Consider the following 24,589-nt stretch of genomic DNA (forward strand, 5'->3'; position numbering starts at 1 on the left):
CTCCTTTCAAAATTCATGGCCAAAGCAACATCTTCCAATGATCAGGAGTAAGCTTCCAACAAAACTGCCCTAAGCAAGGTTCAAAAGTATGGCAAAACACTGGCAAGGAGCTTCCTATTGTAGCCTCTGAAAAAAAGATTTTTCCATTTCCAACCGAATCATGAAGGGGTGCAACGAAATGTAAAATGGCAAGTACCTTTTTCTTGCAATCCACATGATTGGCTTTCCTGCAGTGAAGTGACTTTGCAACTTCCTTCCTAGTTATTTTTCTGTTTGATAGCACCAAAAATGTCTCAAGATTTTGAATTTGTCAACACCTCCAGCCTTATAGTAACTAATTTGGATGGTAACCAAGGTAATGCTAACAGAACATATTTCAATCAGGTGTCATAAATTTAAAGCCAAAGTAATCACAACAGCCAATCAGAGGAAAGGAAAATATCGCAACAAACCATTAAGAATTACAGTTAAGTGTAAGTAAACCGCTCAAAATGCAGGAAAATAGGAAGCAAAAATTGTTGAGAGGATGGCACTAGTTTTCAAGACAAATCACAGAGTGCAGAAAAGTAAAACTAATATAATCCTTGATTACTAAGGACACTCAATTGATAATTGCTCTATTCAAGTTGTAGTTGGTGAGTCAATTATCACCACAGTGGGGCCCGTTGTAAAGTGCAGATGGAAAAACCCCAATTGATACCTACCCTACATAGGTTATTAATTATCATTATTATTTATATCATTACTATTATTATGAATATTATCATGTCATAGATCAATATGCATGAATTTCATAGTCAAAATATACCATCTAAAATACATACAGATTAAACAGACTCACAGTTATGACTACGTTCAAGGTCGCTAATATAAACCCAGACTAGTTCAAGGAAAAAAAATTACGGAGGCCTATCCATCATAGACAATTGAGCGTTTTCTCTGAGCTATCAGTTTCTTTCCCTCTCTGTCGAAAATGCACTGCTTGAGCACAATCCACAACTTTTCACTCCATCGAGTTTTTCGTTAGCTGTTTTAACTAATACTGAGACCGTTTATCGTCTACAAATCGTTATCGAGTAGAACATCCGTAAAATTATCCAATATTTTCATCTTTAGACCAAACTTTTCATCCAGTGAAATCTTATAAAATACTTTCATTATTTTCCTTTCGGAAGTTTTTGTGGTGCCTCCTTCCTTTTCTGTTCTCCATGCTGAATGTTATCCACAACATTTCTTTCAGCGTAACCTCGGCCATGTTCAACTGGATTCTTATTTTGTCCCGCCTCCTTCTTCGTTTTCCCTTTGCGTGAATGACCGGTTGAATGAAGGCTGTCGTCGTAGTTGTACTCCTCAAAATCATCGTTTTGTTCCATATTCATCGAAAGCTTGTAGAAAGAAAGGACCGGCGATGGCTATTTCAATGATAAGGGAAAGTTGATTTCCCCGGAGGCTCTCTGACCTGTGTGAAAGTGATGACTTTGTTAAATTCTCACTCATTTGATTACGCTTGATGGGAACTATGGGAAAAAATTCAATATGCAAGTATTGACGTATGTATTAGCTTGCATTAGCATAACTTAGCTCAAAGTGAGGGAATCGATCTGTGGTCTTCCTCAGTCAGATACGTCATGATATGTTAACGTAATTTTGTTCACCTTCATTACTTGATATATGGTGTCATTGATTCAGAAAGGTTTTCGTCATGGCTTGCTTTCACAAGAGTAAGATCTTGGCCATTTTGTATTCTGTGGTGTGCCTAAACGAAGTGTTGTGCAGCAATGAAGTAAAAGCTGTGTCCGAAGGTTCCGTCAAGTATGAAGGAACTATAAATATTAAGATGCCAGGCACTCGTCCACTAAAGGTAACGTTCTTCTGATTTACAAGATGTGTAACTGAACTGATTTTACTTTACGTTAAATAGGTTGTAATTTTGACTTACAGCTTTTCGTTAAGCATCAGTGGCACCATCGCTACCGAGAGGATAGCCTCGTACTTTTCTCATTTCCTCTTCTTGAAACGGTATTTTGCTAAGTAATACGATGATTACTTTGTTTTGGGTTGCATTGAAAACTTAAAATTGCGTACTAATAATAAAAAAGTTTGGAAACGAAGGATCACTTTACTTTAACCTTTACTCTGTCCAGTACGTAATTTGGTATGCATGAAAGCTTGTATGTCAACTGTAAAATTATAGAACCCGGGATCAAGAATGTCCGATGTCGCTTTAAGCTTCTGAAATGTTTTATAAAACTCTATTTCACACTGAAAATGTTCCATTGCTTTTTCAGTTTTTCAATTTTCTTAAATCTTTGGAGCCCATTCTTCCGGTTTGTAGTTATTGTAATACGTTTATTTATTTGAGCTAATACGATTCATTGTCGACTACCTAGATCTGAATTTTAACGTCAACTTCTGTGAGTTCGAAAGTATGAATTAGTCAAATAGAAAGTCTAATGAAATGGAGGATTAGTCGCAACGTTTCCACTGGGGTATGCAGTTAATTTGCCAACACCAAACTCGCCACTGCTGAGAGTCAAATTGCCACTGGTGATTTCGTGAAAGTAAATTTTTGCTGTTAAATTACCTCAATGCTGTGGTAACGATCAATGAGTTAACATATAATGGTAATAGGACCGAGTGGAGTCCAATTCAGTCTGTAACCATACGAGTGATTAACAAAATTGGACGATCACAAAGAGGGAGTCTGATTTGTTAATCTTGAGTATGATTATTGACAAAATTGGACGACAAAAAGTCCTGCTACCAATTAATAAAAATTAATGACAAAATTTGAAAGAAACTACTGACATCAATTGTATATATTCATAAAATTATCAACAGTTACACTCAGCTAAATGTGAGACAACAGCGCCCGCTCATGACGCATTCTATTCTCCACTTACATAGGCATGACTAGTTAACTGTCCCTTTAACTGTCCTATTACACTGTCCAATTACAAGCATGATGCATACACTGTCCTATTAGTGCTCAAATCAGGCTGGTGACAACCAATCACCTTCAAGAATTTTGTTATAGTTTTGATTAGGGCTGAAATTGCTCGAAATGCATTTCAAATTCACTTCAAAATACCTTCTTCAGGTTAAGTAACTTGACTGTTTTACTACAACTTAGCTTTCATTTTATGTGATAAATGGTGGCAGTTTGACTCCCAGTCACTCCTATACTGCTGGTCTTTGTTAGGCACTGAGTTTTAAGATTACATGCCGCTACATGTAGCACCTTGGTTTGATGTTTTTGGTGGGTTATAGCATCTTTTGAGTTATTGAGGCAAAGAGTATATTGAAAATGAACTGCAAAAATTTAGTTGGAGGCCCATGTCATTTCAAATGTTCATCAAATGTTTAAGGTACTAAGGGTAAAACTTTTGTACATTTGGTGGTGAAATCTGTTACAAAAGAATTCATGCTTGTGTTTTTCGGAGGACAGGTGAAGTTGTGAGAATGCAAGGTTTAGGAAAGGGATTGCAGTTCTCTCCTACAAAACTGTTATATGTTTCCTTATAAATAAGTTAAGAGACTTTCAAATTGGTGTTGTATCAAGATGTTGCTCTCTAGTTGGCCAGGTTGTCCCTTGTCATCTCCTGTTTTCTTTGCTATAGCTAGAGGTGATTCATTGATTACATGTAGAGTTGAAGGAGGGTTCTTTGGTCAATATTTGCAAGAGCTATAAAATATATGTGTTAGCAATCTCAAATCTGTTTTTTTTAACAGCCTTTATTTTTTTGTTTAGTTAATATACTGTTGTGGCACTCTTCTGTCTGATGTGACCTCTTTATGTGTTATGTTAACCAATAAAATACAGTAAACTTCCCTCTTGGGCTACCATTCTTGGTTTGGTGAAAAGTGGTAGCTGAAGCAAAAAGCTGATCAGGTCCTCCTTCCATTTATTGCATGTCTCATAAGGTAATTGAAAGAAAGTTCTACAAGAAAATGTATCTGCTAAATCAGTCGATTTACATTATACTACGTTAGAATATCCACTAGTTCATTCTTGGTTTTTGGGATCTGCAATATTGACATTGAAATGTGTTTTGTGATAAATCACATGAAACCACCTTGAAAACTCTCATTTACTCTGTTATATAAAGGGAAAACTTAGTATTTCAGTATTTCCTTTGTAAGACAGATCTCTCTGACATCTGAGTAACCCTTTTAACATTTCTAAATATGGTAACCCTATCTCTTACAGAAAGATACATATCTTTGTACGGCTTTACAGCTGCCACCTTTGAAGCAGTATATAGGTAAGTAATATACCCAAGATACATTTTGTACAGATTAAAAGATTATTTATCTACAAACATCACACTGGATAAAACCTGTTGGGTTTATTGGAACTACAGAATTACCTTTATTTTGCTATGTTCTAAAGGTATTATTATGGAAAAAGATATATATCTTTGTATGTTCTAAAGGCACTATTTTGTAAAAGAAAAAGTGTCCACAAAGGTTGAAAAATTCAGAGTGTGGTTTGGGTGAGACAAAACAATTTATACACATGTATAAATTGTGTTGTCTATTTGGCAAGAGAATATGTACAGATTTGTCCGAGAACATCATCTGTTCCAAGTTGCTGAGGTTTTTCTGAGAGCAAAGCTTAAAGAAAGCTGTGAGCTTCAGGGAACAGAAAATGTCCAAGGACAAATATATGGGTATATTTTAGTGGAAAACAGAAGCTTTTGCATGTGCTATCCTTAAAATATTTTGCAACACGCAAAAAAAATGTTTATTAACAGTTTTGGTGCTTGGGATGAGTGTTCTCTGGTACAACTTTATGAACAAATAAATATTTCTCTTCTTCTGTGACTGCTATAAAATGCTCTCTTATCTTGAGATAAATTTAATATCATTTGGTTGATATCTTGAGATATCCCCCTGTTTTAGCTGGGGGATATTTGGTTATGTGATACATTTAGACCAATGAGGCTTGAGCAAAAATATTTGATTGATCATAAACGTGTATGTAGGTGCCTGTCTTTTTACATTAAAAAAATGTTATGCACAAGGCAGATAGATTTCAACTTATACAAATGACACAAACATCATCATTTCAGCTTCTGAAAGCAGCATATTAGTGTAAAGTTGAGACAAGTTATTGTTATATCCTCTAGAAACAGTTTTCTTTTAATTTGTTTGGTCAATGCCTGTGCCAAATAAGACATTTTTTCAAGCTTTTTTGTGCAATTGCTAAAATGGCAGCTCACCTGTGAAGATCATGGCTTTATTTGATTTTCAATGAGCAGATGAAATGAAGTTAATTTCATTACCATTTTTCCTGCTCTTCTAGTTTCATTTTTTTTACATGAACATGCCTAGAGTTGTAGTTCAACTTAAAAATTTTGTTTGCACATTTTGTTTTTGTTATTATTATTATTGATATTCCTTACTTCACATGTCTACATACACCTCTTACTAACTGAGTTTTAGCATGCCGCACAGAGAAATTAGGCCCACTAAATTGACCAATCATAGTGTACAAGTAACTCAGAGATATAATAAAGTCTATGACAAGATTCAATTAACTGAATTCAATCAATTGAATCACTTGTCATTGGATTAATTGAATGAACTGATAAAACAATAATCATGGTCTTTTGTCACTGTTTTTTAGTTCGATTAGAACCAAATGCAACTCAGCAGACAGCACATCACATGTTGCTGTATGGTTGTAGGTCACCAGGAGCCCAACTTTCTAGCTGGTGAGTTTGATTAATGTCGGTGATTGATCAGGTGATTATGGAGGTGTATGTATGTACTTCAGTTGGTCCAGGATTGCATCATATTTGGCCATAGTCTCCCTTGATCAAAGACTGGTGGACTTACTCTCAGAATGGCCTCCCAAAGGGGAACAACAGAAATGCAGTCTTAATGATAATAAAATCAAGTTACATCTATCTTAATGCACGTTTTAGTGTGTAGTATTGCCAAGTATTTTGATGAGCCCATAGGGCAAGTCAAAATACAAACAACTAGTAAAAATACTCATTAATACTACGCACCAAAACATTTAATGAGTTATTTATTATCCAAGTGCTTTTTTTTTTTGCAAAGTATTCCTGCTCATTTTTCATAAGGCTGGAAAAGCAAAGCAGATAGAGAAGCATAGCATGCGTAGCCAACTGGTTAAACAGGTTTTTTTACATAGCAAAATAACTAACTGTCCACACAACTATTTGCACTTTATTTGTACTCCACTTTGTGCAGTTGGATAATAATGAAAGTTACTGGTAGTAATTGTTTACAACAGTAATCATACAATGTTTTCAAGGGATCTCTTGCAGGTTATTAATGTAAAGTATATCATTCTCAAACATTGTGACAAATAGTTAGACTGCATACATGTATTCCAGTCATTTATAACTTAGTGTTATTACAAGGTAACAGGTTAAAGTAGGCTGTTGCTCTAACCTAATGTGCACTTACTTGTTGCAGCCTTTGAATGTTTGATGAACTCTCAGATTCTGTAGGAGAAAATAATTTCCTAAACAATTAGAAAAATCCTTTGACAGTTTGGAAAGGATCTACCTCAAAGAACAATTTATTTCTAAAACTACCTATACTATCACATATACATTAGTATACATGTGTCAAAAAATCAATATAGTGGGTATACATGTAGTTGAATGCCAAAAATACTATTTAGCATGCAATCAGTGATTAACACTCATCTCATCCCACACTAGTTGGAAAATTCAAATGTTTGAACAGTATTTGTACATTTCATGCCAGGAATTGTCAAAGGGGACCCTGTAATGGTGAACAGAACATTCTTTATGCTTGGGCAAAGGATGCACCCTCTAGAAACTTACCCAAAGGTTAGCAGTACATTGTACACAGATGGTAGCAAATGAATTAACAGAATGTGTTGGGAACCTTTGGGGATTTTTAAGTGAATCAATTACATCCATGAAGCATTATTCACATTTGCTTTATTATAGAATCAGATGAAAGATGTAGCCCCTCTAAGTAGTGAGTAGTGGTGAATGAGTTTGTACCAGAACTAAATGAGCTTGTGGTTTTCAAACTTAAAACTGAACCTGCAACTCAAAAATATAACAAAAGCATTGTTTCTTGGAGATACCAACCACTTTGAAAATCAAGTTTATTTTAAGCAATCTACAATTATAGAGTTACACAAGAAGAGAGAGATTCAAAACAGTAACCAATGAAATATATGACTAAAGCACTACACTGAAAAATAATATTGCTGAGAGATAAATGTAATTATTGTATCCAATAATCATTATTGCTCATATTTAACTATAGATGTTGGAATTGGTGTTGGAGGAGATTCGGGAATCAAATATCTTGTGTTACAAGTGCACTATGCATCTGCAACTCCTTTCAAAGGTAACCTAACCACAGCTATATACTCCGTTCCACACTAATATGAAGAATACAGCCATATAGCATTTATTTTAAGTAATTTTGGTGGGACTGTATGTACAGTGTGTAAGAAATGTTGATGTGGGAATAATCTGTTAAACATGATATGAACCCCATTCTGTCAATTTACTAAATGTAAAATGTACTTTTGGCAATAAGTTTATCAATAGTGGAACACCAGAGTACTGACTGAATGTAAAATGACATGTACATGTAATCATGAATGAATGTGATGCATGTTCATTTCACTGAGCCTTGTCTATTAGGACAAGCTGCTTAAAGAGATGTCATATAAACTCTCTTTTGCATGTATTTCTATTCATCCATTGGAAAGAATGATATATACTGATTTCTTCTAACTTTTGAAAGGCTGAAAATAATATGATGACTATAGATAATCTTACCCAGATTCAAGTATTGCACTTGAGATCATGAAACACATTTGATATTGATGATCACTTATGTTAGGTTTAAGGGAAGTTTATTGAAGGCTCTTAGAAAAATGTTTTACCACTTAGGGGGAGCCAAAGACTTCTCTGGATTTACCCTTCACACCAGTCAACACCAGTTAGTACAAGTTCAGTTATGAATATTTGTAAATGTTCTGCATTCAATTAAGAATATAGTTCTGTACGATTTTAGAAGTAAATCATTACAAATCAGATTTTTGTACTGTTTGCATTGATTGTGTTAAAGCACATAGAACTTGTTCTTTCAATGGAAATGCAAAGATAAAACATCCAGCCACATTTATGATTCTGTAGTCACATGTATGATTTTCTACTATTTACTTATTGTATACTGTCTTATTCGTTTGAAATAAAGATATAAACAAGATTAACAACTATAGAATGAAATAAATATCAGTGTTCAGGGTTTTACAGCATCAAAATTGATAAAAAACTTATACATTATGTTTTGCTTTATCATTTTCTGTTGTAGACTTCCGTATGAAGCAGGAATATATCTTCTTTGGGCAGGCAGGGGCTCCATTCCTCCAGAAACATCAGGTTGGTTTATGTGGTTCTCAACTTGTTGACACCTACAGGTACACCAGCAGCTACACTTGTGCCTGCCATGCCAAATGCTTGTATTGTTTCAGAGCCAATTTCTCCCCTTGTTCCTCCACCAAGTAGAATTGTATTAGACAATCACATACTGGTAATTTTGGTGACAGATGAAGGCCTTAAACTGATACAGGAGTACTGTTTGAACTACAAAGTGTCCTAGACAGGATGTGGTATACAATCTTTCTTATGTCCCACCTTCATGTTTAGTAGCTTTGCTCCTGCTCAGATTATCTATCTCAACCCCTCAAACTTGCACTTTGTTTGAAGTCAAATGAATCTAGAAGCTATATTTTTAATTTTGTTTGTTTGAAACATTGATATGGGAGTGTACACTTTGTTTGAAGTCAAATGAATCTAGAAGCTATATTTTTAATTTTGTTTGTTTGAAACATTGACATGGGAGTGTACAAATATTTGCAGCCTAGCACTATTATTTTTCACTCATGATGGAAGGAAAATTTACAATATTTATACTTTATTTTTCAGGCATGCATGTTGATGTGGGTTGTACATACAATGAACCTGAGCCAATGTTTGCTTTTGCATTTCGCACTCATGCTCATAAACTTGGTATGTGAAAGGTTAAGAGCTATTGAAAAGACGTAACATACTAGTATTGCCTCCAGGAATTGTTGAGTTTAATGTAGAATTTAGATTTTAGGGAGAAGAAAAAAAAGCTATCAAAATCATGTTTGCGACCATTTGATTGTGAATTACGCCTACTAATCTCTCATCTCTTTGCCATAAACTGTAGGTGTAACAGCTAGATTCATTTAACTCTTAGAAGAAATACACTCACAATTTATGAGCCTAAAGTAGTTGCACGGTTAATTACCTGAAACTTTTAATGTAGGCCTAGAAAGATGCAACCTTCATAAAACTCTCATTGTATGTTTTCACTTATGAAAGGTTCTTATATGCTTTTCATCTGTTTTAGCAAAAGTGATAACTGGTTACAGGATTCGCAATGGTGTGTGGACTTTGCTAGGAAAGGGAAACCCTCAGGCTCCACAGGTGAATAATGTTGTTTGTTTGTTTGTTGGTTATATTCTGTCATATTTCTTTTGGTGAACACTTGCATGGCCTGTGCACATCTGCACACTTAATTCCATCAAAGGAAGTCTTACATGCTATGAGTTCTTTCCCATTCTACACAACTGATAAATGAAATTTGCAGCCTTCTCATCTGATACATTTTAACAAAAACTAATTTTGTTCTTCTTTTTGCTTGTTTGGAACTAGTATTTTAGTAGCAAGTGGACATTGTTAGTATAAAACTTGACATGTTGAAAGCCCATTTCTGAATTGAGTCATGGACGGATGCTTATTAATAGAGGGCCATTATTTCCATGTGCTTTTGTCCTCAACATAACAAGGTCCATGTTTCAAGAAAACTCCAAATTTAGTTGTTATTAAGATACCATTGGGCCTGATCTTTCCACCAAACGCAATTCGTACTTGGCACGGAGTTACTTGTAGTTTTTCAGTGTTTTACAGTCATTACATTTTGGTAATCTCCTAATCAACTCTACAAATTTCACTGTGATTATGATGGGTTTCCAAACGCAGTAATGGCAAATCATGGCCAGCAATGGTCATTGGTGGAAGTTCGACTATAGTTCCTCTTGACACTGTGCACAAAAATACATATTCAGAGAAAAGGTCCATCGAGGGTTGTTAAGAACGCGGTATTGTTAAATAAGGGGTAACCTTTGTTTGAATAGCCGGCCGTAATATTTTGAAATTTTGATGACTGATTGCCTTCTAGGCCTTCTATCCAATGGAATCAACAATTGAGATTAAAGAGGGAGATATGTTGGTGAGTGATGCTTTGTTATGGTCTGTGAAATGTTACGTTGTCCTTAGTGGATAATAATTAGTTGTGTTCTACATTATGATTTTTCAGGCGGCTCGTTGCACATATGATTCGAAAGGACATGACATACAGAGAGTCATTCACATGGGGTAAGCCATGTGTTTGTATGTATAACAGAGAATATCAACTTTGAGCTTAGGAACGTCACAGGGCTCAGATACAAGAAAAGTTAGAATAATAAGGAGTTAAAAGTGCTTTTGAAGTTCTGGTGCTAACTACGGGTGTAGTGTACAGTAGTGTATCAGAAGCCCCTGATCTGATAGGTAATTATCAAATTTACGCACAAATTGTTATTAAACGGTCACAAGCTTCCCTCAGTGGGTCTACAAAAATATATTATGTTGAATGTAGGGCCATAAGAGTAAAAGGCTGTTGAAAAGAAGAATTAAACGTCTTTTCTGCTGTTATGTTTCAGGCCATCCGGCGATGATGAGATGTGCAATTTTTATATTATGTACTACAGCAGTGCAGGTCGTTTGAAGTATTCTGGTGGAGACTGTGGGCAGCAAAACCATCCAAATGTTTTTAAGAATTTCCCTCCCGACTCTGATACACCTTTAACAGGTTCAAAAGATTTGAAGGATCGAGAAAGTAGTGTCTCCATGATTAGCACTTCAGCAGAGCGCAACACAACAAATCCAGAGCAGACACCCGAAAAAGAAACCGCTTTGGTGCCTGTCTCTCTCAAAGTATCAACTGATTCACCAACTCATGGAAAAAGTCAAGGATTTGATATTTCTGACTTAGGATCTGCTAAGGAGGAATCGCCATCAGCCAAAGCAGAAGCACAAGTCGGCACTAAACCTCCTCAGGAACTTCCTGCTTTTGAAAAAAGTCAGTCTCTTATTCCTGTCACAACATCTACACCAGTTCTTCCTGTAACTCAGTCCACAGATGAAAAGGAACTTCGGGTGGTGTTAGATTGGCCAAGCTTCACTGCAATGGAAACGAGTAAACTGGGAGAAGTAACAGGAGTTTCACTAGATTCCACGGGGCAGGTTGTTGTGTTTCATCGCGGCAGCAGAACGTGGAATGAAAAGTGAGTCATCAAACAAATTCCAGATCATTAACCCTTTAACTCTCACGAGTGACCAAGACAGAATTTCTCCTCACAATATTAAGCAGACAAGTGATGAGAATAAAGAAAAATATCAATTAGGGGATTATAGGTTGATCCAATACCAATTTCTCCACGCTAACATCACAAGAACTGTATGGTAGACAGTAAGGAGAATTACTAATGAGATCTTGGGAGTTAAAGGGTTAAGAATAAAATAACTGAACATTTTCATAGAGTTATAGAAAGTAGTTTTCATTCATGGAATATGAGAGATTGTTGATAATTAGCACGATCGTGAAATAAGTAAGATGTTATTCGTTTTTGTTGCGAGTGTTTGACAGACGTTCGGATTCGCGCTCTGATGTTCTGTTATTGAGCTACAGAGAACTCGATAATAGGCGAGGCCATTATCGCATTTAAGTTCATATTATCGTTTGCAAGGCTAAGATCAACAACGTCGAAAGTTGAGTAAGGAAATAGCATACGAAAGATAGTGAACTTTATCCTTGGTATTGGTGAAAAAGAAAGATGTCGTCCTTTTTGTCACGAGCATGGGACAGTACTAATGGATGTAATAGAATTCTTTTCTGTTCCTTCTTTGTGCCGATCCTAGCACTACTGAGGACGCTTGTTATTTATAACGCTCTCAATGGTTTAGCTCGCTAGCGATTTGTTCATTTAAGGTCTTATTTCTTGACTCTCATTTCACAGTACATTTGACTCTTCTCATGTGTTTCAAAATGCTGACATTGAGGGTACCATCAAAGAACACACCGTGTGGATCATAGACTCCTTGACTGGAAAAATAAGGGGATTTTGGGGCAAAGACATGTAAGTAAACAAACTGCTAAAACTTTTAACCCATAATGAAAACAGAGTTTAGTATAGAACGTTGACCTGAAACCCCTTTGATAGGTGCGATTTGGAAAACCTGGCTGTTTTTAAAGAAGACTTGAAATAATTGGTTTTTGTTGTACATAATGTGAAGCCTTTTTTAGCTTTGCATGATAATGATGAGGAATGCGACTCTGAGAACTCTCTTGAACATTCTACATTGCAAATTTTTAAGTAACCACGTCTTGTTTTAACGGCATTGAGATGTACTGTTTGAATCTCGTTTCGCGTTCATTATGCTACCGCAGGTTTTTCTTACCTCATGGTTTGACAGTTGACCATGAAGATAATCTGTGGCTGACCGATGTAGGAAGTCATCAGGTTTGTAAAGTTGTGTGTTACGTACCGCAGTGTCCTAACTCGACAACAGTAATTGGTTTTAAGAAAGGCTAGCCATAGAAAATCGAGTTGATAACAACACTTCTGTTGCTATAGGTTTTCAAGTTTTCGCCTCTTGGAAGGAGTACTAAGCTCATGTTGTCGTTGGGGGACAAATTGGTACCAGGCTCTGATAGATCCAGATTCTGCCAACCTACCTCTGTGGCTGTGGACAGAAATGGAGAGTTCTTTGTTGCAGATGGGTACGCTGGCATATCTTAAATTGCCTTTATTACACTTCACTATTCTGTTATATTTCATTCATAGAATACCTCGGTTAAAGTTTTTGGGTACAATAACTTTAAAGATGCATGCCGGCTGAAAAAAGAAGGGGAAAAACCTTGTACTCGCGGCAGACCATACCTACACACAAGGTCTATGAGTTGAAGAATCTTTAAAAAATCATGTCTGCTAATGGGTTCCTTGATATAATCCCGCTTTTAAGCTAGAGATAGCGTTGCACGTTGTATTACAATAAACCTCTATCTCACTTTTTACGCATATTTTGTGAAAGTTTTAGTTCTTAATATTTTTATTTCTTTTACTTGTTTTATTATTTGAGTGTTTGTTTCCTTTTTCATTGTAATAGGTACTGCAACTCTCGTATTCTAAAGTTCTCTGCTGATGGAAAGCTGTTGAGTTCATGGGGGGAAAGGTCCCTTTCTGGTCCAGGTAATATCGGTCTCTTGTCTCGCCCTTTTGTTTTTCCTTCGATTTTTCTGATCCATTAGCTCTTTCCTAATGGACTATGCACTGTTTTTGTTTTTATGTTGGTAAGGTCTTCCTGCCCTAGGTTCATTATCAATCCCACACAGTCTCTCCTTGGATCAGTCAAGTCACACGCTGTATGTTGCCGATAGGGAGAATGGCCGTGTTCAATCGATTAGCTCTATCTCTGGGACCTTTGTCGATGAAATAATTCTGCCAGAGTTTGGGGGAAAGGTTTTTGCCGTGGATTACAGCGTCAGTAAACGTACGTGTTTTTGTTTCTTTGTCCAAGAAAGTCAGTTTCTCCTGATGGTTTCTTTCGGTAAGTTCACGAAGATAATCTTTTGTTTCAGAGGGTGGAGTCCTACACGTTGTCAGTGGACGAAGTCAGATAAAAGGAGTCCAAAATGTTCCGGTTCAGGGATTCACAATCAGAGTCGCTGACAAAGTCATATTACAGACATGGCCTTCTGACGAAGAACAGGTAATCGCTGTTCATCTTGTTTGAGGCCAGAGAGGCCAGTCCCATTTTTATTATCTCTCCTTCCTTTTGAGACAATAAGTATTTAACTGAGGTTATTTTTCTTATTTGGTGTAGGCCTTAGTCTATCCTCATGATGTGGCATCCTCTGTCGATGGAAGTGATGTCTATGTGGTAGAGATTAGTCCCAGTAGAATTTTGAAACTATCGTCAAAACGTCAAGTCGGTTGGTATTTGTTTAATATTTATGGTTTATGCTCAGACGTTTACTTTGACGTATTTGGAAAGTTCTAAACTAAAGGACGCGTTTTTGGACAGTCTTGCTTTGTATGCACGTCTGCACGCGTCCACATGCATTTATTTTGCTAAATGCCCTTATTTGATGTTTATTTAAGATTCTTTCAGTAACAAGACTTCAACTACTCCATTGAATATTGAACCCGCTAAAACAGGTGATCGTGTGGTCAGTCAAGGTAGTCACTCTATTCCAGGGAAAAGTATAGACGAATTTAATCCTCAGCAGGGAGAGAGTGAAAATACGTCCCCAAAAGGCAAGTCAACTCACCGAGCGTCTGCCGATCCAGATCAACTAAAGAAATACGGAAAGGACCCTTCACTTCCCTCTGTTTCAAGTACTGGTACCATTGGGCAGTCCAGTCCAAACCCAACTGAAACAGTTACTGTGAAAAACAATTCTGCTAGTGGACCGCAAGACGACACTTCGAGCAGTGACAGCAATGTTGACATAACTGCTGGTATCATTCCCGCTCTCATCATCCTGTCAGTCCTAGCAGTTCCTATTGTATTTCTGCTCCTTATCAGTATAACCCTACGCGTGCGTGCCTACCGCCGAGACAAGCGCAACCAAATGAGCGATTTCCATGGAGGCCGGAAAGATTTTTCAGTGGGTAGGACAAGGGGATGGTGGTCTTACATGAACTGCTTTGACAGGCAAAAGTACAAATTCAACCGAGTTACTTTGCAGGACTTTTACAGTGATTCTGATAGTGATGGGGTCTGAATCTGAAGAAGATAGCTCTGAACTGAGCGAACGAGGAGTTTTTGACTGCTAGTGAAAGACTTTGTTACCAAAATGATCATGATAATTAGGCATAACGGAATATTTTTAAAAATTTACACGTTTATGGGAGAGAAACAAGCACAAAAATTATCAGTGAGACCACTCTACCGCTATTCTTGACTCTGATCCGTGCAATAGACTAATACCCAGTCCACAATGGTCCAGTAAATTATTATCTGTAAGGATGGTTCATATGTGGCCTCTAGATAGTACAACTTATGTGTGCTTATGATCTAAAAAATCTTCATTGAAATGACTTCCTAAGAAATGAGCACAATCCCCTTGTGTTTGGTAATACATAATTTTTTAATTGCTTTTTGGTGATTTAGTATTGTTGTATTAGAGTCTCTTTACACGATCAGGCTAGTTACTTAACCCGGATTGCATCACCACGAAGGGTAACCCTTCAGCAGCCAAATATTTTGTTTTGAGTAAGACCTCGGGCCGAGCCGGCCCTCTGTCGAAACCTGGGATGAGCCGGTTTGTGGGGTTGAAGAAATGTCCTAATATTTTGTTGTAGATATTGGCTCAAACGCCATCTTAGTAGACACTTAAAACCAAACACCCATTTCTGTTTCGTCTCTGTTGTTATTTCTACATCATGACTTACCATTATTCGGTTACACCTGACCTTTTTGTCTCTCCCTTGAAGTCCATGTCATGAGGTTTTTCGTTGGTATAAAGGTTGAGGCGGGTTAGTTTCCATCAAACCATATTCTGGTGCAGATTGGCAGCCCGCGCTTGTGTCATAGGTTCACATTCAACCGACTCTTTATTATGATTCAACCCAGGTTCGTGTAAAAAAGGTCCTAAGCCATGGTTGCTATTTGATGCATGCGATGGATTTCATGAAAACTGCATTAAAAGGGTCAGAATAATTCAAAATTAAGAGAACAAACAATCGATAACTTGGAAACGCGAGCTTAGGAACATTTATGGTATTGCTTACTTTTATTGCAAGATTTTCGAAGGTGTCCTTGTACCTTGTTAACTCGCCTTAACCTGGAAAGAAAGGTTTTAAAGTATCATACATGTAGATATGTATTTTTTTTTTAATAAAAGATTATGCAAATTTATATCTTAGCTAACTCTTCTCTAAGTGGTAATTTAGAAAAGCTCCCTTTGCATGTCTATCCGCATGAGACCAGGTACACATTCCTTTTATTAAATATTTTGCGTACCAAGCATACTCTCGTTGGTCGATAGGTATGTTTGCCACAGAACAGGTTAAAAAAAAGTCCTTCAAGGTCAGGGAAAAGTTAGGAAATTTCACTTTGAGTCAGGGAAGTATTATCTCTGAAAGAAATCGGGGAAAAGTGAAATTTCAAGTAATTACGAAGAAGTGTATCTTGTCTTGAACCTTTCCACAGTGAAATATGGTGCCTCTTTTCTTCTACACCTGCTTCTTCATTGTATTGAGTTCTATGTGATATCACACCAACTTTATGAAAGAATATATGGAAAAAACATGAATAATCTTGATAACTGAAAAATTGTAATGAGACATCTTCAAATAATTATCTAAAGTCTATCTAAAATAATTTGTTATTTTAGATCATACAGATCTAGGAAAAAAAAATCTTTGTTAGTTTTTGGTATTCTTTATTTGAATATCTCATCTCCCTATGAGATTTCAGCTAATTTTCTGATTTAATGTCTAATATAATGACTCATTTTATACATTAGTGTTGGACTGTTCTTCATTCGTCTTGTTTCTGATGTGTCTCGCCCTAGTTCTCTTATCATATCTGTAACACTAGTTGTACAGTTTTCATTCTAAAGACAAAAACGAGCTGCTTTTCTCTGTACTCTTTCCAGCGTGGCGACATCTTTCCTTAATGCTTTCCTTCTTGTGACGTCGATGTTACTCATGTACGTTATTTGGTAAAGTGATAAATTCCTTATAACTAAATCCTTTCCCATTGTAGACTATCGCCGCATTCGACCAGAGTATGGTATCCTGCAAGTTTAACGTTACACAGAAAAAAGTGACAGAGAGCTCATCAAATTATAGGTCTTTTATTTTCTTTTGACACATGACCTGTCGACAACACAGTTCGTGTCAACCATTTCGACATTTGGTCGTCATTCGTAAAACTCGTCGATCTTTCCTATTATTTGCTCAGCGCACCTACCACAGTATAGTAACATATGGGTGAGTCTGAGAGAACTTTCCTTCTTCTAGGGCTAGAGGTGTATTTCAAGTGCGATAATGACTTTGTTTGTTTAATTTTATACACCATAATGTGATTATCTCAATACAAGGATTTCATGTGACTTATAAGCGTCGTATGTAGCTTTGCAGTAGTGATATCATGGGTGTTTCGTTTTTCAAGATGATGTGTTAAGATCATGTTATGAAAGAAGCGTGCTTGTTCTTCTCGCAAATGGACAGAACTACTTTTTTGGTCAAGGGAAGTGGAGTAACGCGTGTCACATGTCGAAAGAGAGATCAAAATGATTGATTTAGAAAGAGGATTGTTTCTTTATTATAAATCGTGTTTGTGTGTTATACTCCCGTTTTGGACAAGGAGAATAAGCCATTAGTGTGTGGAAAATTTTGTCTCGAAGAGAAGTCTCGACGTTGGCACCCGAAATCTGAGAATTTTAAGTTCAGGTTTTGTTTTTTTTGGAATCAGAGCAGGCGGTCGAGCAGCAACATAACACAGGCGCATGAGATCAGGAGCCTTTCTTTTTTTTTTAGTTCAATCATAATAAACAACTTACTTTTAGAAGCAATTGTTACAAAAACGTGCTAAGAAACTGGTACATATACATGTGAATCTGTTTTTTTTTTTTAAAAAAAAAAACAGAATAGGAAAATAGAAACTACGAATGTGGTACACTGTGCTCGCTGTGATAGTGCGTCAAAGGTGTCGGATTGCGTCCGGGAGGTATTAGAAGATAACATTGGCACGCTAAACTTTAAAGTAATACCCTATACCGAAAACCGCGATATGATGAATCGCCAATTGGCTCAAAAACCGCTCTTCCTCGGCTCAAATTCAGCTGATTCTGCATGCAACTAATTTACAAGTTAGCGACGGAAATATGAAATAAGAGTACTAAAATTTGTTTTTCTCGAATTGCTGAGATCACGTAGGGGTATGTAAGAGGGCATAACTTAATGATGTAAATAAAATGTTGAAACAATTACGCTTGAAATAGTTACGCTTGTTTTTTCCTTGTGGTGTTTTTGAGTGCCAATGAGTAAAACTGAAGGACGGTTGCAAGTTATGGACGCATCATTATGATAGTCATTCCATCAATCAATATCATGTCTCACTTTACGTAAAATATTTGGCTCTTTAACGAAGAAATCGGTATTTTGTGAACGAGGAGCACGCTGTTCGTTAGGCAGCCTCACGGCAAACTCAAAATTTTTAAGAAATATTACAAATAAATCATGGACAGGAGACCTTGTCAATCTATTCTCAATATGTTAAATTGATCAAAGATAAGTGCATTCGTTTTATACTTGTTTTTTTCTTCTGTATGTGTGTTGTAGGGTCCGCTCTCTTAAAAAAAGGCTTATGGGTTCTGATCTTCTGCATCCTAAATGCGGAGCTGAACGCTTCGCAAGGTATGTCAAATTCTTCTTACTAACGAATCCTGACAATTCCTTTAGTAATAAATCCTCTTCTCTAGAATCACTTAGAAGAAACAAAGTTATTTTGAATTCACATGTGTGATAGGCCTCTGTCTTACAATAACTCAGGTGATTGCATTTTAGAATCCGCGCTTTGATTGTCAGCTGACGGAAACCACGATCTAATCAATAGTAACTCAATACGACCTAAATGCCTAATGCACACTGCCTCATAGTGTCATGACAGTTGTCAGTTTGTTGCCAACAGTATGAAAATTTCTGAAAGTTGTTCGATCTTATATGAGGTTTCTTCGTTTCCACAGCGTGTGAAACTGGGTTTTTCCGTTGCGCTAAGTCTGCCTCTTGTCTTACGACCAATTCAAATGCGATGGACATATGGACTGTGAAGATAGCAGTGACGAGCTGGGGGAGTGGGAGGGGTGAGGGGTGAGGGGTGAGTTAAACCGCGGGAAGAAAATCGAAAAAATGGACAATTTTTCGATTCCAACTATTCTAGGAGGAAATTAAGGACAACCTCGAAACTAGTTATTTCATCTTTTTCGTGTCAAAAGTTCCTCTAGTCAAGAAAAACATATTTTCAAATCAAACACTTTAAAAAGGGCTCGAATTAGTCGGCTTTTGTTGTAAGTTTTTGGAAATTGGATACAAGAATGTCTTGCGCGTTTCTTGCTTGTGACTACATGGTATTGCAATGATGCAACAGAAGATCATTATTGTTAAAGCCAAGAGGAGAATTTTGTTGAAGCGATTGTTTACTTAAATCCTATTTTGTCGGGGATCATTTGCCATCTCAGCATTAAAGTTCTGCGGGAATTATAGTAATTATATGAATGGTTGCAGTCAAAATGATTGGTTCATTTTATCCCCTTTGACTTGATACTGAAATGTATCACTTATTTGCCTTCCTATTCTCGTAGGATAGAGCAAAACAGTCATATCAGGAAAACTCGGCTGTAACAAATTGTGTCTATTTTTCAGATTTGGAGGGCATCTTCCAAGACTATGGCAGCAAGAAAACTCAACGATTCCCGGTTTACCATACAGTAAAGGGCTTTGATATTCAATTGAGATTCTCCACTGAAACTTGCACGGGGCAATTGGTGGAGATAAAGAGTAAGGACACCAATCATTTCTTGCGTCTGACGCTTCTCGACATAGGCCCCATTCGGATGTCATACAGTACCCCTAACGGTAAGAGCCAATTGAATCTTGCTATGCCATTAAAAGGAGGGTTCTGCGATGGCAAGAGGCGCTCTCTTTGGCTCAGCACCTACCGTGGTGTTGTTTCATTTGGTGTAGACAAAGCTCCTCCAATAAGGTTTTACGTGGCACTCTTAAGAGAACTATTTCCGTCACCAGCAAATATAATTATTGGCAAAGGTCTTCAAGGATGTGTTTCTGGTTCCACGGTTGTCCTTCGCATCAGTAAAACCCAGGAATACCGTGTAGGAACGTCGTCTGGTTGTACTATGAATAGTAAGTACCTTGGGACTCTTTTAATCAGTAGATAATAACAGAAGCATACAACATTAGAAGCACGTTCTTCATCCTTGGAACAAAGGTTTTTTGAACTTGAATATATTGTTAAATCAATCGGCAGAGTAAAGTGCAATACGCGTGGTGAACAACTTTGGTAACATTTTGGACTGTTAAAGTTTTGAAAATTTAAGTTTTTCTGTATAGTCAGCACCATACAATAAGTATACTGTTTGTGAGTATCGATTAATTTATATTTGAGTGGCGTCAATGATAACAATTCACAATAATCGAGAAAGCATTTTAAAAATGGTTGCGAGCCAATAAATTTCGCTCACTTTTGCGGTATTAAGCGCATGCTCTCGTCTGTTATTTAGAACAGGAGAGGAGATGAAAACAACCTAAGCGAACGTTTTTAATGAAAGCAGATAGGTCTGAGCGGTCGCGGAATTGCAACAAAAAGGCCTAAAGGCAACAAAAAGCCAAAAGGTTTATGGATCACCGATCATGGAGATACTGATCATTGATCATGGAAAACTGAAAACTTTTTTTAGTGAGGCGATACACACAAGAAGTACAGTCTATAGCGCATTGTACATCGCTATCAGCGACTTAGAGCCAAAGACTAGCTGTTAACTGTCAACCTTTTAGTATTCCTTAAGGTCAATTTCCTTTTTTTCTTCTGCTAGAACCCACTACTCAATCTCCGAAGCAAATGCTTGCACAGGTATTGGAAAACTCCGATAAGGTAACAAAGATAACGACTAAGAGGACAACCTTGATAAGGGGAACTATGACTGAGAACGAGCAAATGTGGATGACAAATTCACTGAAGAAAGTAGCAACGAGAAATCCAGTTCTACCAACGAAAGCTGAGGAAAGTACAACTGAAGTAACATCTCTAAAAAAGGATGCACGCTATACAACAGAAAATCAAGGAAAGGCTACTATTGTGGAAAGTTCTTCGGCATTGACCACTGAAATAGACTTAAGGGTGTCTACAACTGCGACGGGATCAACAACAAGACAAACAACAAGCTTACTTTCCTCTATGGTGACAGGAACACTATCAACAGGTATAGGAAAAGAAAAACTTGAAAAACGCTTGTCAACAGCTGCTCCATTAGTTGATAATAAGTCGAGCAAGAGAAACGAAACGAAGAATGGCAGGGACACAGTACCGACAAACACAGTCAGTTCACGTTGGAATATTTCAACGCCAGTAATGTCTACGGCAAAACCAGGTATGTTCATTTAGCATAGTCACGAGGGCAGGGTAGGGCTGATAAGGGAAAAGGGATATTATTCATTCCGTCGGACAAATAAGCGCTTTGCCTATTGCTAAGAAATCTGCAAAAAAAGAGATGTAATTATTTTTCATCAGGAAAAACGTGGCTGGTTCCTTATTATATATCAAGATATCTCAACCGTTGACAGTAATTGGAGCTCTGGAAGAATCCACAATGAGACGAAATGGGTTATCATAAGTGTATCTAAAATAAAATAAACAAGACAGAAAAAATCGCAGAAGTAGACAAGCTAGTTAGGTATTTATAAGCGTGGCCTTTGAAAAATTTTGCTCTCGAATGAGACTCAATCGTTTATACGTTTTGTTGCCATTCTCGTGTGTTTTGTTTTGTAGGCGTTTGTGGAGGTGTGCTGATGTCTGTCAAGGGCCAGTTGATGTCACCAGGATACCCAATAGGGTATCCCTCCAACACAACATGTATATGGTCCATCATCTTACCAAGTGATTACCACCTCATCAGTTTTACTTTCCATAAAGTGTACTTAGAGGAGGACAGAAACTGCGTGTAAGTGGCTTTCTCAGATTTTTTTGGAAACTTGTTGCTGTTGTTGCTTGTTGATCGTCTGCTAGTAGCTGCAACCTTTGTGCTCAAGACTGTTCGGAGTGCTTTTTCCCAGCCTTGAGCTGTCCGCGTCTATTCAAATTCACTCATATTCAAATCAATGTCAAGGATAGGCGTAAGATTTCTACCATACACTCAGCACGATGTGTTGTTTGTCAATGTCTAAAGTGCTGGCTAAAGTGCTGGCCATAAAATTAATTTCATGTTGTAACCTTTGAGATCATCAGATGGCCGATAGAGCAGAGTGGCCTCTCCTGATGAATATCAGGGTGTAGTCATGCCGCTCAGTATGTTTCAGCAACACTGGACCTGCAATTAAAACATGTTAAGACATTGCTTCGCAGAACCATGTTCTAAAGCGATTTCAATTTAGCAAAACGTCATCCTAATATTTATGCTATGGGCGATGAAGAGTTGTAGCTAAGAATAAAAAGACATTGTTCTTTTCGACGACCCACCTACCTAAAAATCTCGAGGTCCATCGATTGTTTAAAACCAGGGCACAAATAAGACTATAACTAGCTCGCTGTCTTTAAAAGTCTTCTGAGACTATGTCATGAAAGCTAAATGTTAACACCTATCTTTGAGGAGCACAGATACTTTTTGAACCGAAAATCTTTAGTCATTGTGCTTTTTGCACCGATTTTCCTGGTTTGTGAACTTTTTTTATGGCCTAGGTCGTAAAGGGAGACCAAAGCAATTTTACTCATAACTGGTTTTTAGAAAGCACATATCTATTTATTTAATTAGGACAATATATTTGTTTTCAGATATGACTATATTGCTGTGTGCGACATGTTGGGCAATGAAGTGGGTCAGCGGTATTGTGGGTCCATCACGTCTCCTATCCTAAAACACGTCAAAGGCAACATGGCCACAGTTGTTTTCCGTTCAGATTCTGCAAACAGCAAGAAGGGATTTATCTTGTCTTATAAAGGTCGGAAATGCCATAACCCATCGGTTGTGGATGAGTGAAAGATACCTTTAGTATAAGGCATGTAAAAAGCAAATCCAGCTTTGTAGTTAAGAGCCTTCTACTAATTACCTGGTTAGAAAGAACGTTCAAAAAAGTTCACCTGAAGCCACGTAGGAGTTGTAGGTGAAGTCCGTTTGACATAAATTGCGCAATTTGTCGAGTATTTCGGAAATTTTGATTCCCATAAACCCCTTGAAATTGTTCTCTAAAATGTTCACAAAGTAACAAAACCGGCAGTTTTTAGATAGCAGTAACTGAAAACCTTTCTCAAAGATTTTCATCGCATTTTTTTATAAACATTACACAGTAATAAACATTTTATCAACAATTCCGTGTGTGCTTGTATCGGAGGAAGATCAAGAGCGTTAAAAGACAATGAGAGTGAGTGAGACAGTGACAGAGACAGTCACAATGAAGTGTCAGTGACACAAACAGTACCAGTGAATGAAAAAGACACTGACCGTGACAGGGACAGTGACAGTGACACGGTCAATGATGGTGATAATGAAAATGAAGTGGGAGTGACAGAGAAAGTGAATGCGATAGAGACAGTGACATTGACATTCAGAGGGACAGTGACAGTGTTAGAAACAGTGACACTGACAGTGTAAGTGACAGAGACAGTGACAATGACAGAGACAATGGCAGTGAGGGAGTACGACAACGACAACAGAAACAGTTTCGAAGCCAGTGACACAGACAGTGTCACAAATGCGACAAATCAGAGGCAATGTGCCATTTTTTTTCCCGAAAGGTGACTATCCTGTTTCTGTCGTCCAGGCAGGCCACCACCGCTCCCTAGGAATTGATAGACAATCAGCACAACAAACAGCACATTGGAAACTACAAATCGCATTCCATTCACTTTCACATTTCACCCTCACAACTACGCAATTAAATATATCATTCTTAAAAACTTTTAATTACTACAAAATGATTCAGAGACTGGTACATTCTTTTCGCAACTTCCACTTATGTCATTCAAACGTGACAAAATCATAGGCAACTCTGTGGTCAGAGGTAATGACCTGCCTGGAACTTTCAAATGCGCCTGCGCATGATGCAGATCTGTCCTTTCATTCATAAGGTGGAGGAAATGTCGGGACCTGAGAGATCCATCAAGATTAATGATCGATCCGTCAATGTCATCTACTGCATAACTTGCACTTCTTGCCAAAAGCTATACATTGTTGAAACAGGAAGACGACTGGGTGACCGATTCCGAGAACAAAAATGTATTTTTCCTAAATTTATCTTTCAAATCGACACTCTTAATCCCCACGTTATCAACGAACGCTTTTCATTCAACTAGTTTATTCTTGTCTTTCTCGTTACCTGTTCCCACCAATAGCGTAGTTCCATTTTCTGCACGTAAACACACACACAACCCACAATTCCTCCATTTGCTCTGACGAAGGGCTGACACTTAGAACGTCAGCTTTGAAACTCTTCAAGGTGGCCAATTTACGTTATCAACTCATTTGATAATACCATATTACCTAGTGACAGAAACAGTTACACTGACACTGCCAGTGATAGCAAGTGACATTGTAAGTGACAGTGACAGTGACAGTGGCAATGTGAGTGACAGAAAAAGCGACAGTGATTGTGACAGGCAGTGACACTGACAGACTCAGTGACAGTAACAGAGAAGGTAACATAGACAGTGAGAGTGAATGAAACGCTGCCAAAGCCAGTGAC

At 37.4% G+C, this 24,589-nt stretch overlaps 2 protein-coding genes across 2 annotated transcripts; both read left to right on the forward strand.

Annotated features, from left to right (window-relative positions):
- Positions 1-1,571: 1,571 nt before the first annotated feature.
- On the forward strand, positions 1,572-16,031 carry LOC131773173 (peptidyl-glycine alpha-amidating monooxygenase B-like). Its single transcript, XM_059089166.2, has 20 exons — positions 1,572-1,861; positions 4,211-4,265; positions 5,633-5,720; positions 6,751-6,836; positions 7,288-7,371; positions 7,926-7,974; positions 8,350-8,417; positions 8,964-9,047; positions 9,415-9,491; positions 10,246-10,296; positions 10,384-10,442; positions 10,769-11,392; positions 12,125-12,244; positions 12,556-12,628; positions 12,743-12,888; positions 13,275-13,357; positions 13,464-13,658; positions 13,747-13,877; positions 13,992-14,100; positions 14,270-16,031. Exons 1-20 carry the CDS (start codon positions 1,703-1,705, stop codon positions 14,893-14,895), a joined length of 2,967 nt encoding a protein of 988 aa, XP_058945149.2. The 5' UTR covers positions 1,572-1,702; the 3' UTR covers positions 14,896-16,031.
- A 903-nt stretch (positions 16,032-16,934) lies between these two features.
- Positions 16,935-23,216, forward strand: LOC131773152 (uncharacterized). The gene is made up of 6 exons (XM_059089131.2): positions 16,935-17,110; positions 18,464-18,538; positions 19,544-20,041; positions 20,731-21,285; positions 21,684-21,855; positions 22,683-23,216. The coding sequence occupies exons 1-6, from the start codon at positions 17,107-17,109 to the stop codon at positions 22,885-22,887; spliced, it is 1,509 nt and encodes a 502-aa protein (XP_058945114.1). The 5' UTR covers positions 16,935-17,106; the 3' UTR covers positions 22,888-23,216.
- The last annotated feature ends 1,373 nt before the right edge of the window (positions 23,217-24,589 follow it).

This window comes from Pocillopora verrucosa, chromosome 4 (genome assembly GCF_036669915.1).
Source record: "Pocillopora verrucosa isolate sample1 chromosome 4, ASM3666991v2, whole genome shotgun sequence".
NCBI classification, from domain to species: Eukaryota; Metazoa; Cnidaria; class Anthozoa; order Scleractinia; family Pocilloporidae; genus Pocillopora; species Pocillopora verrucosa.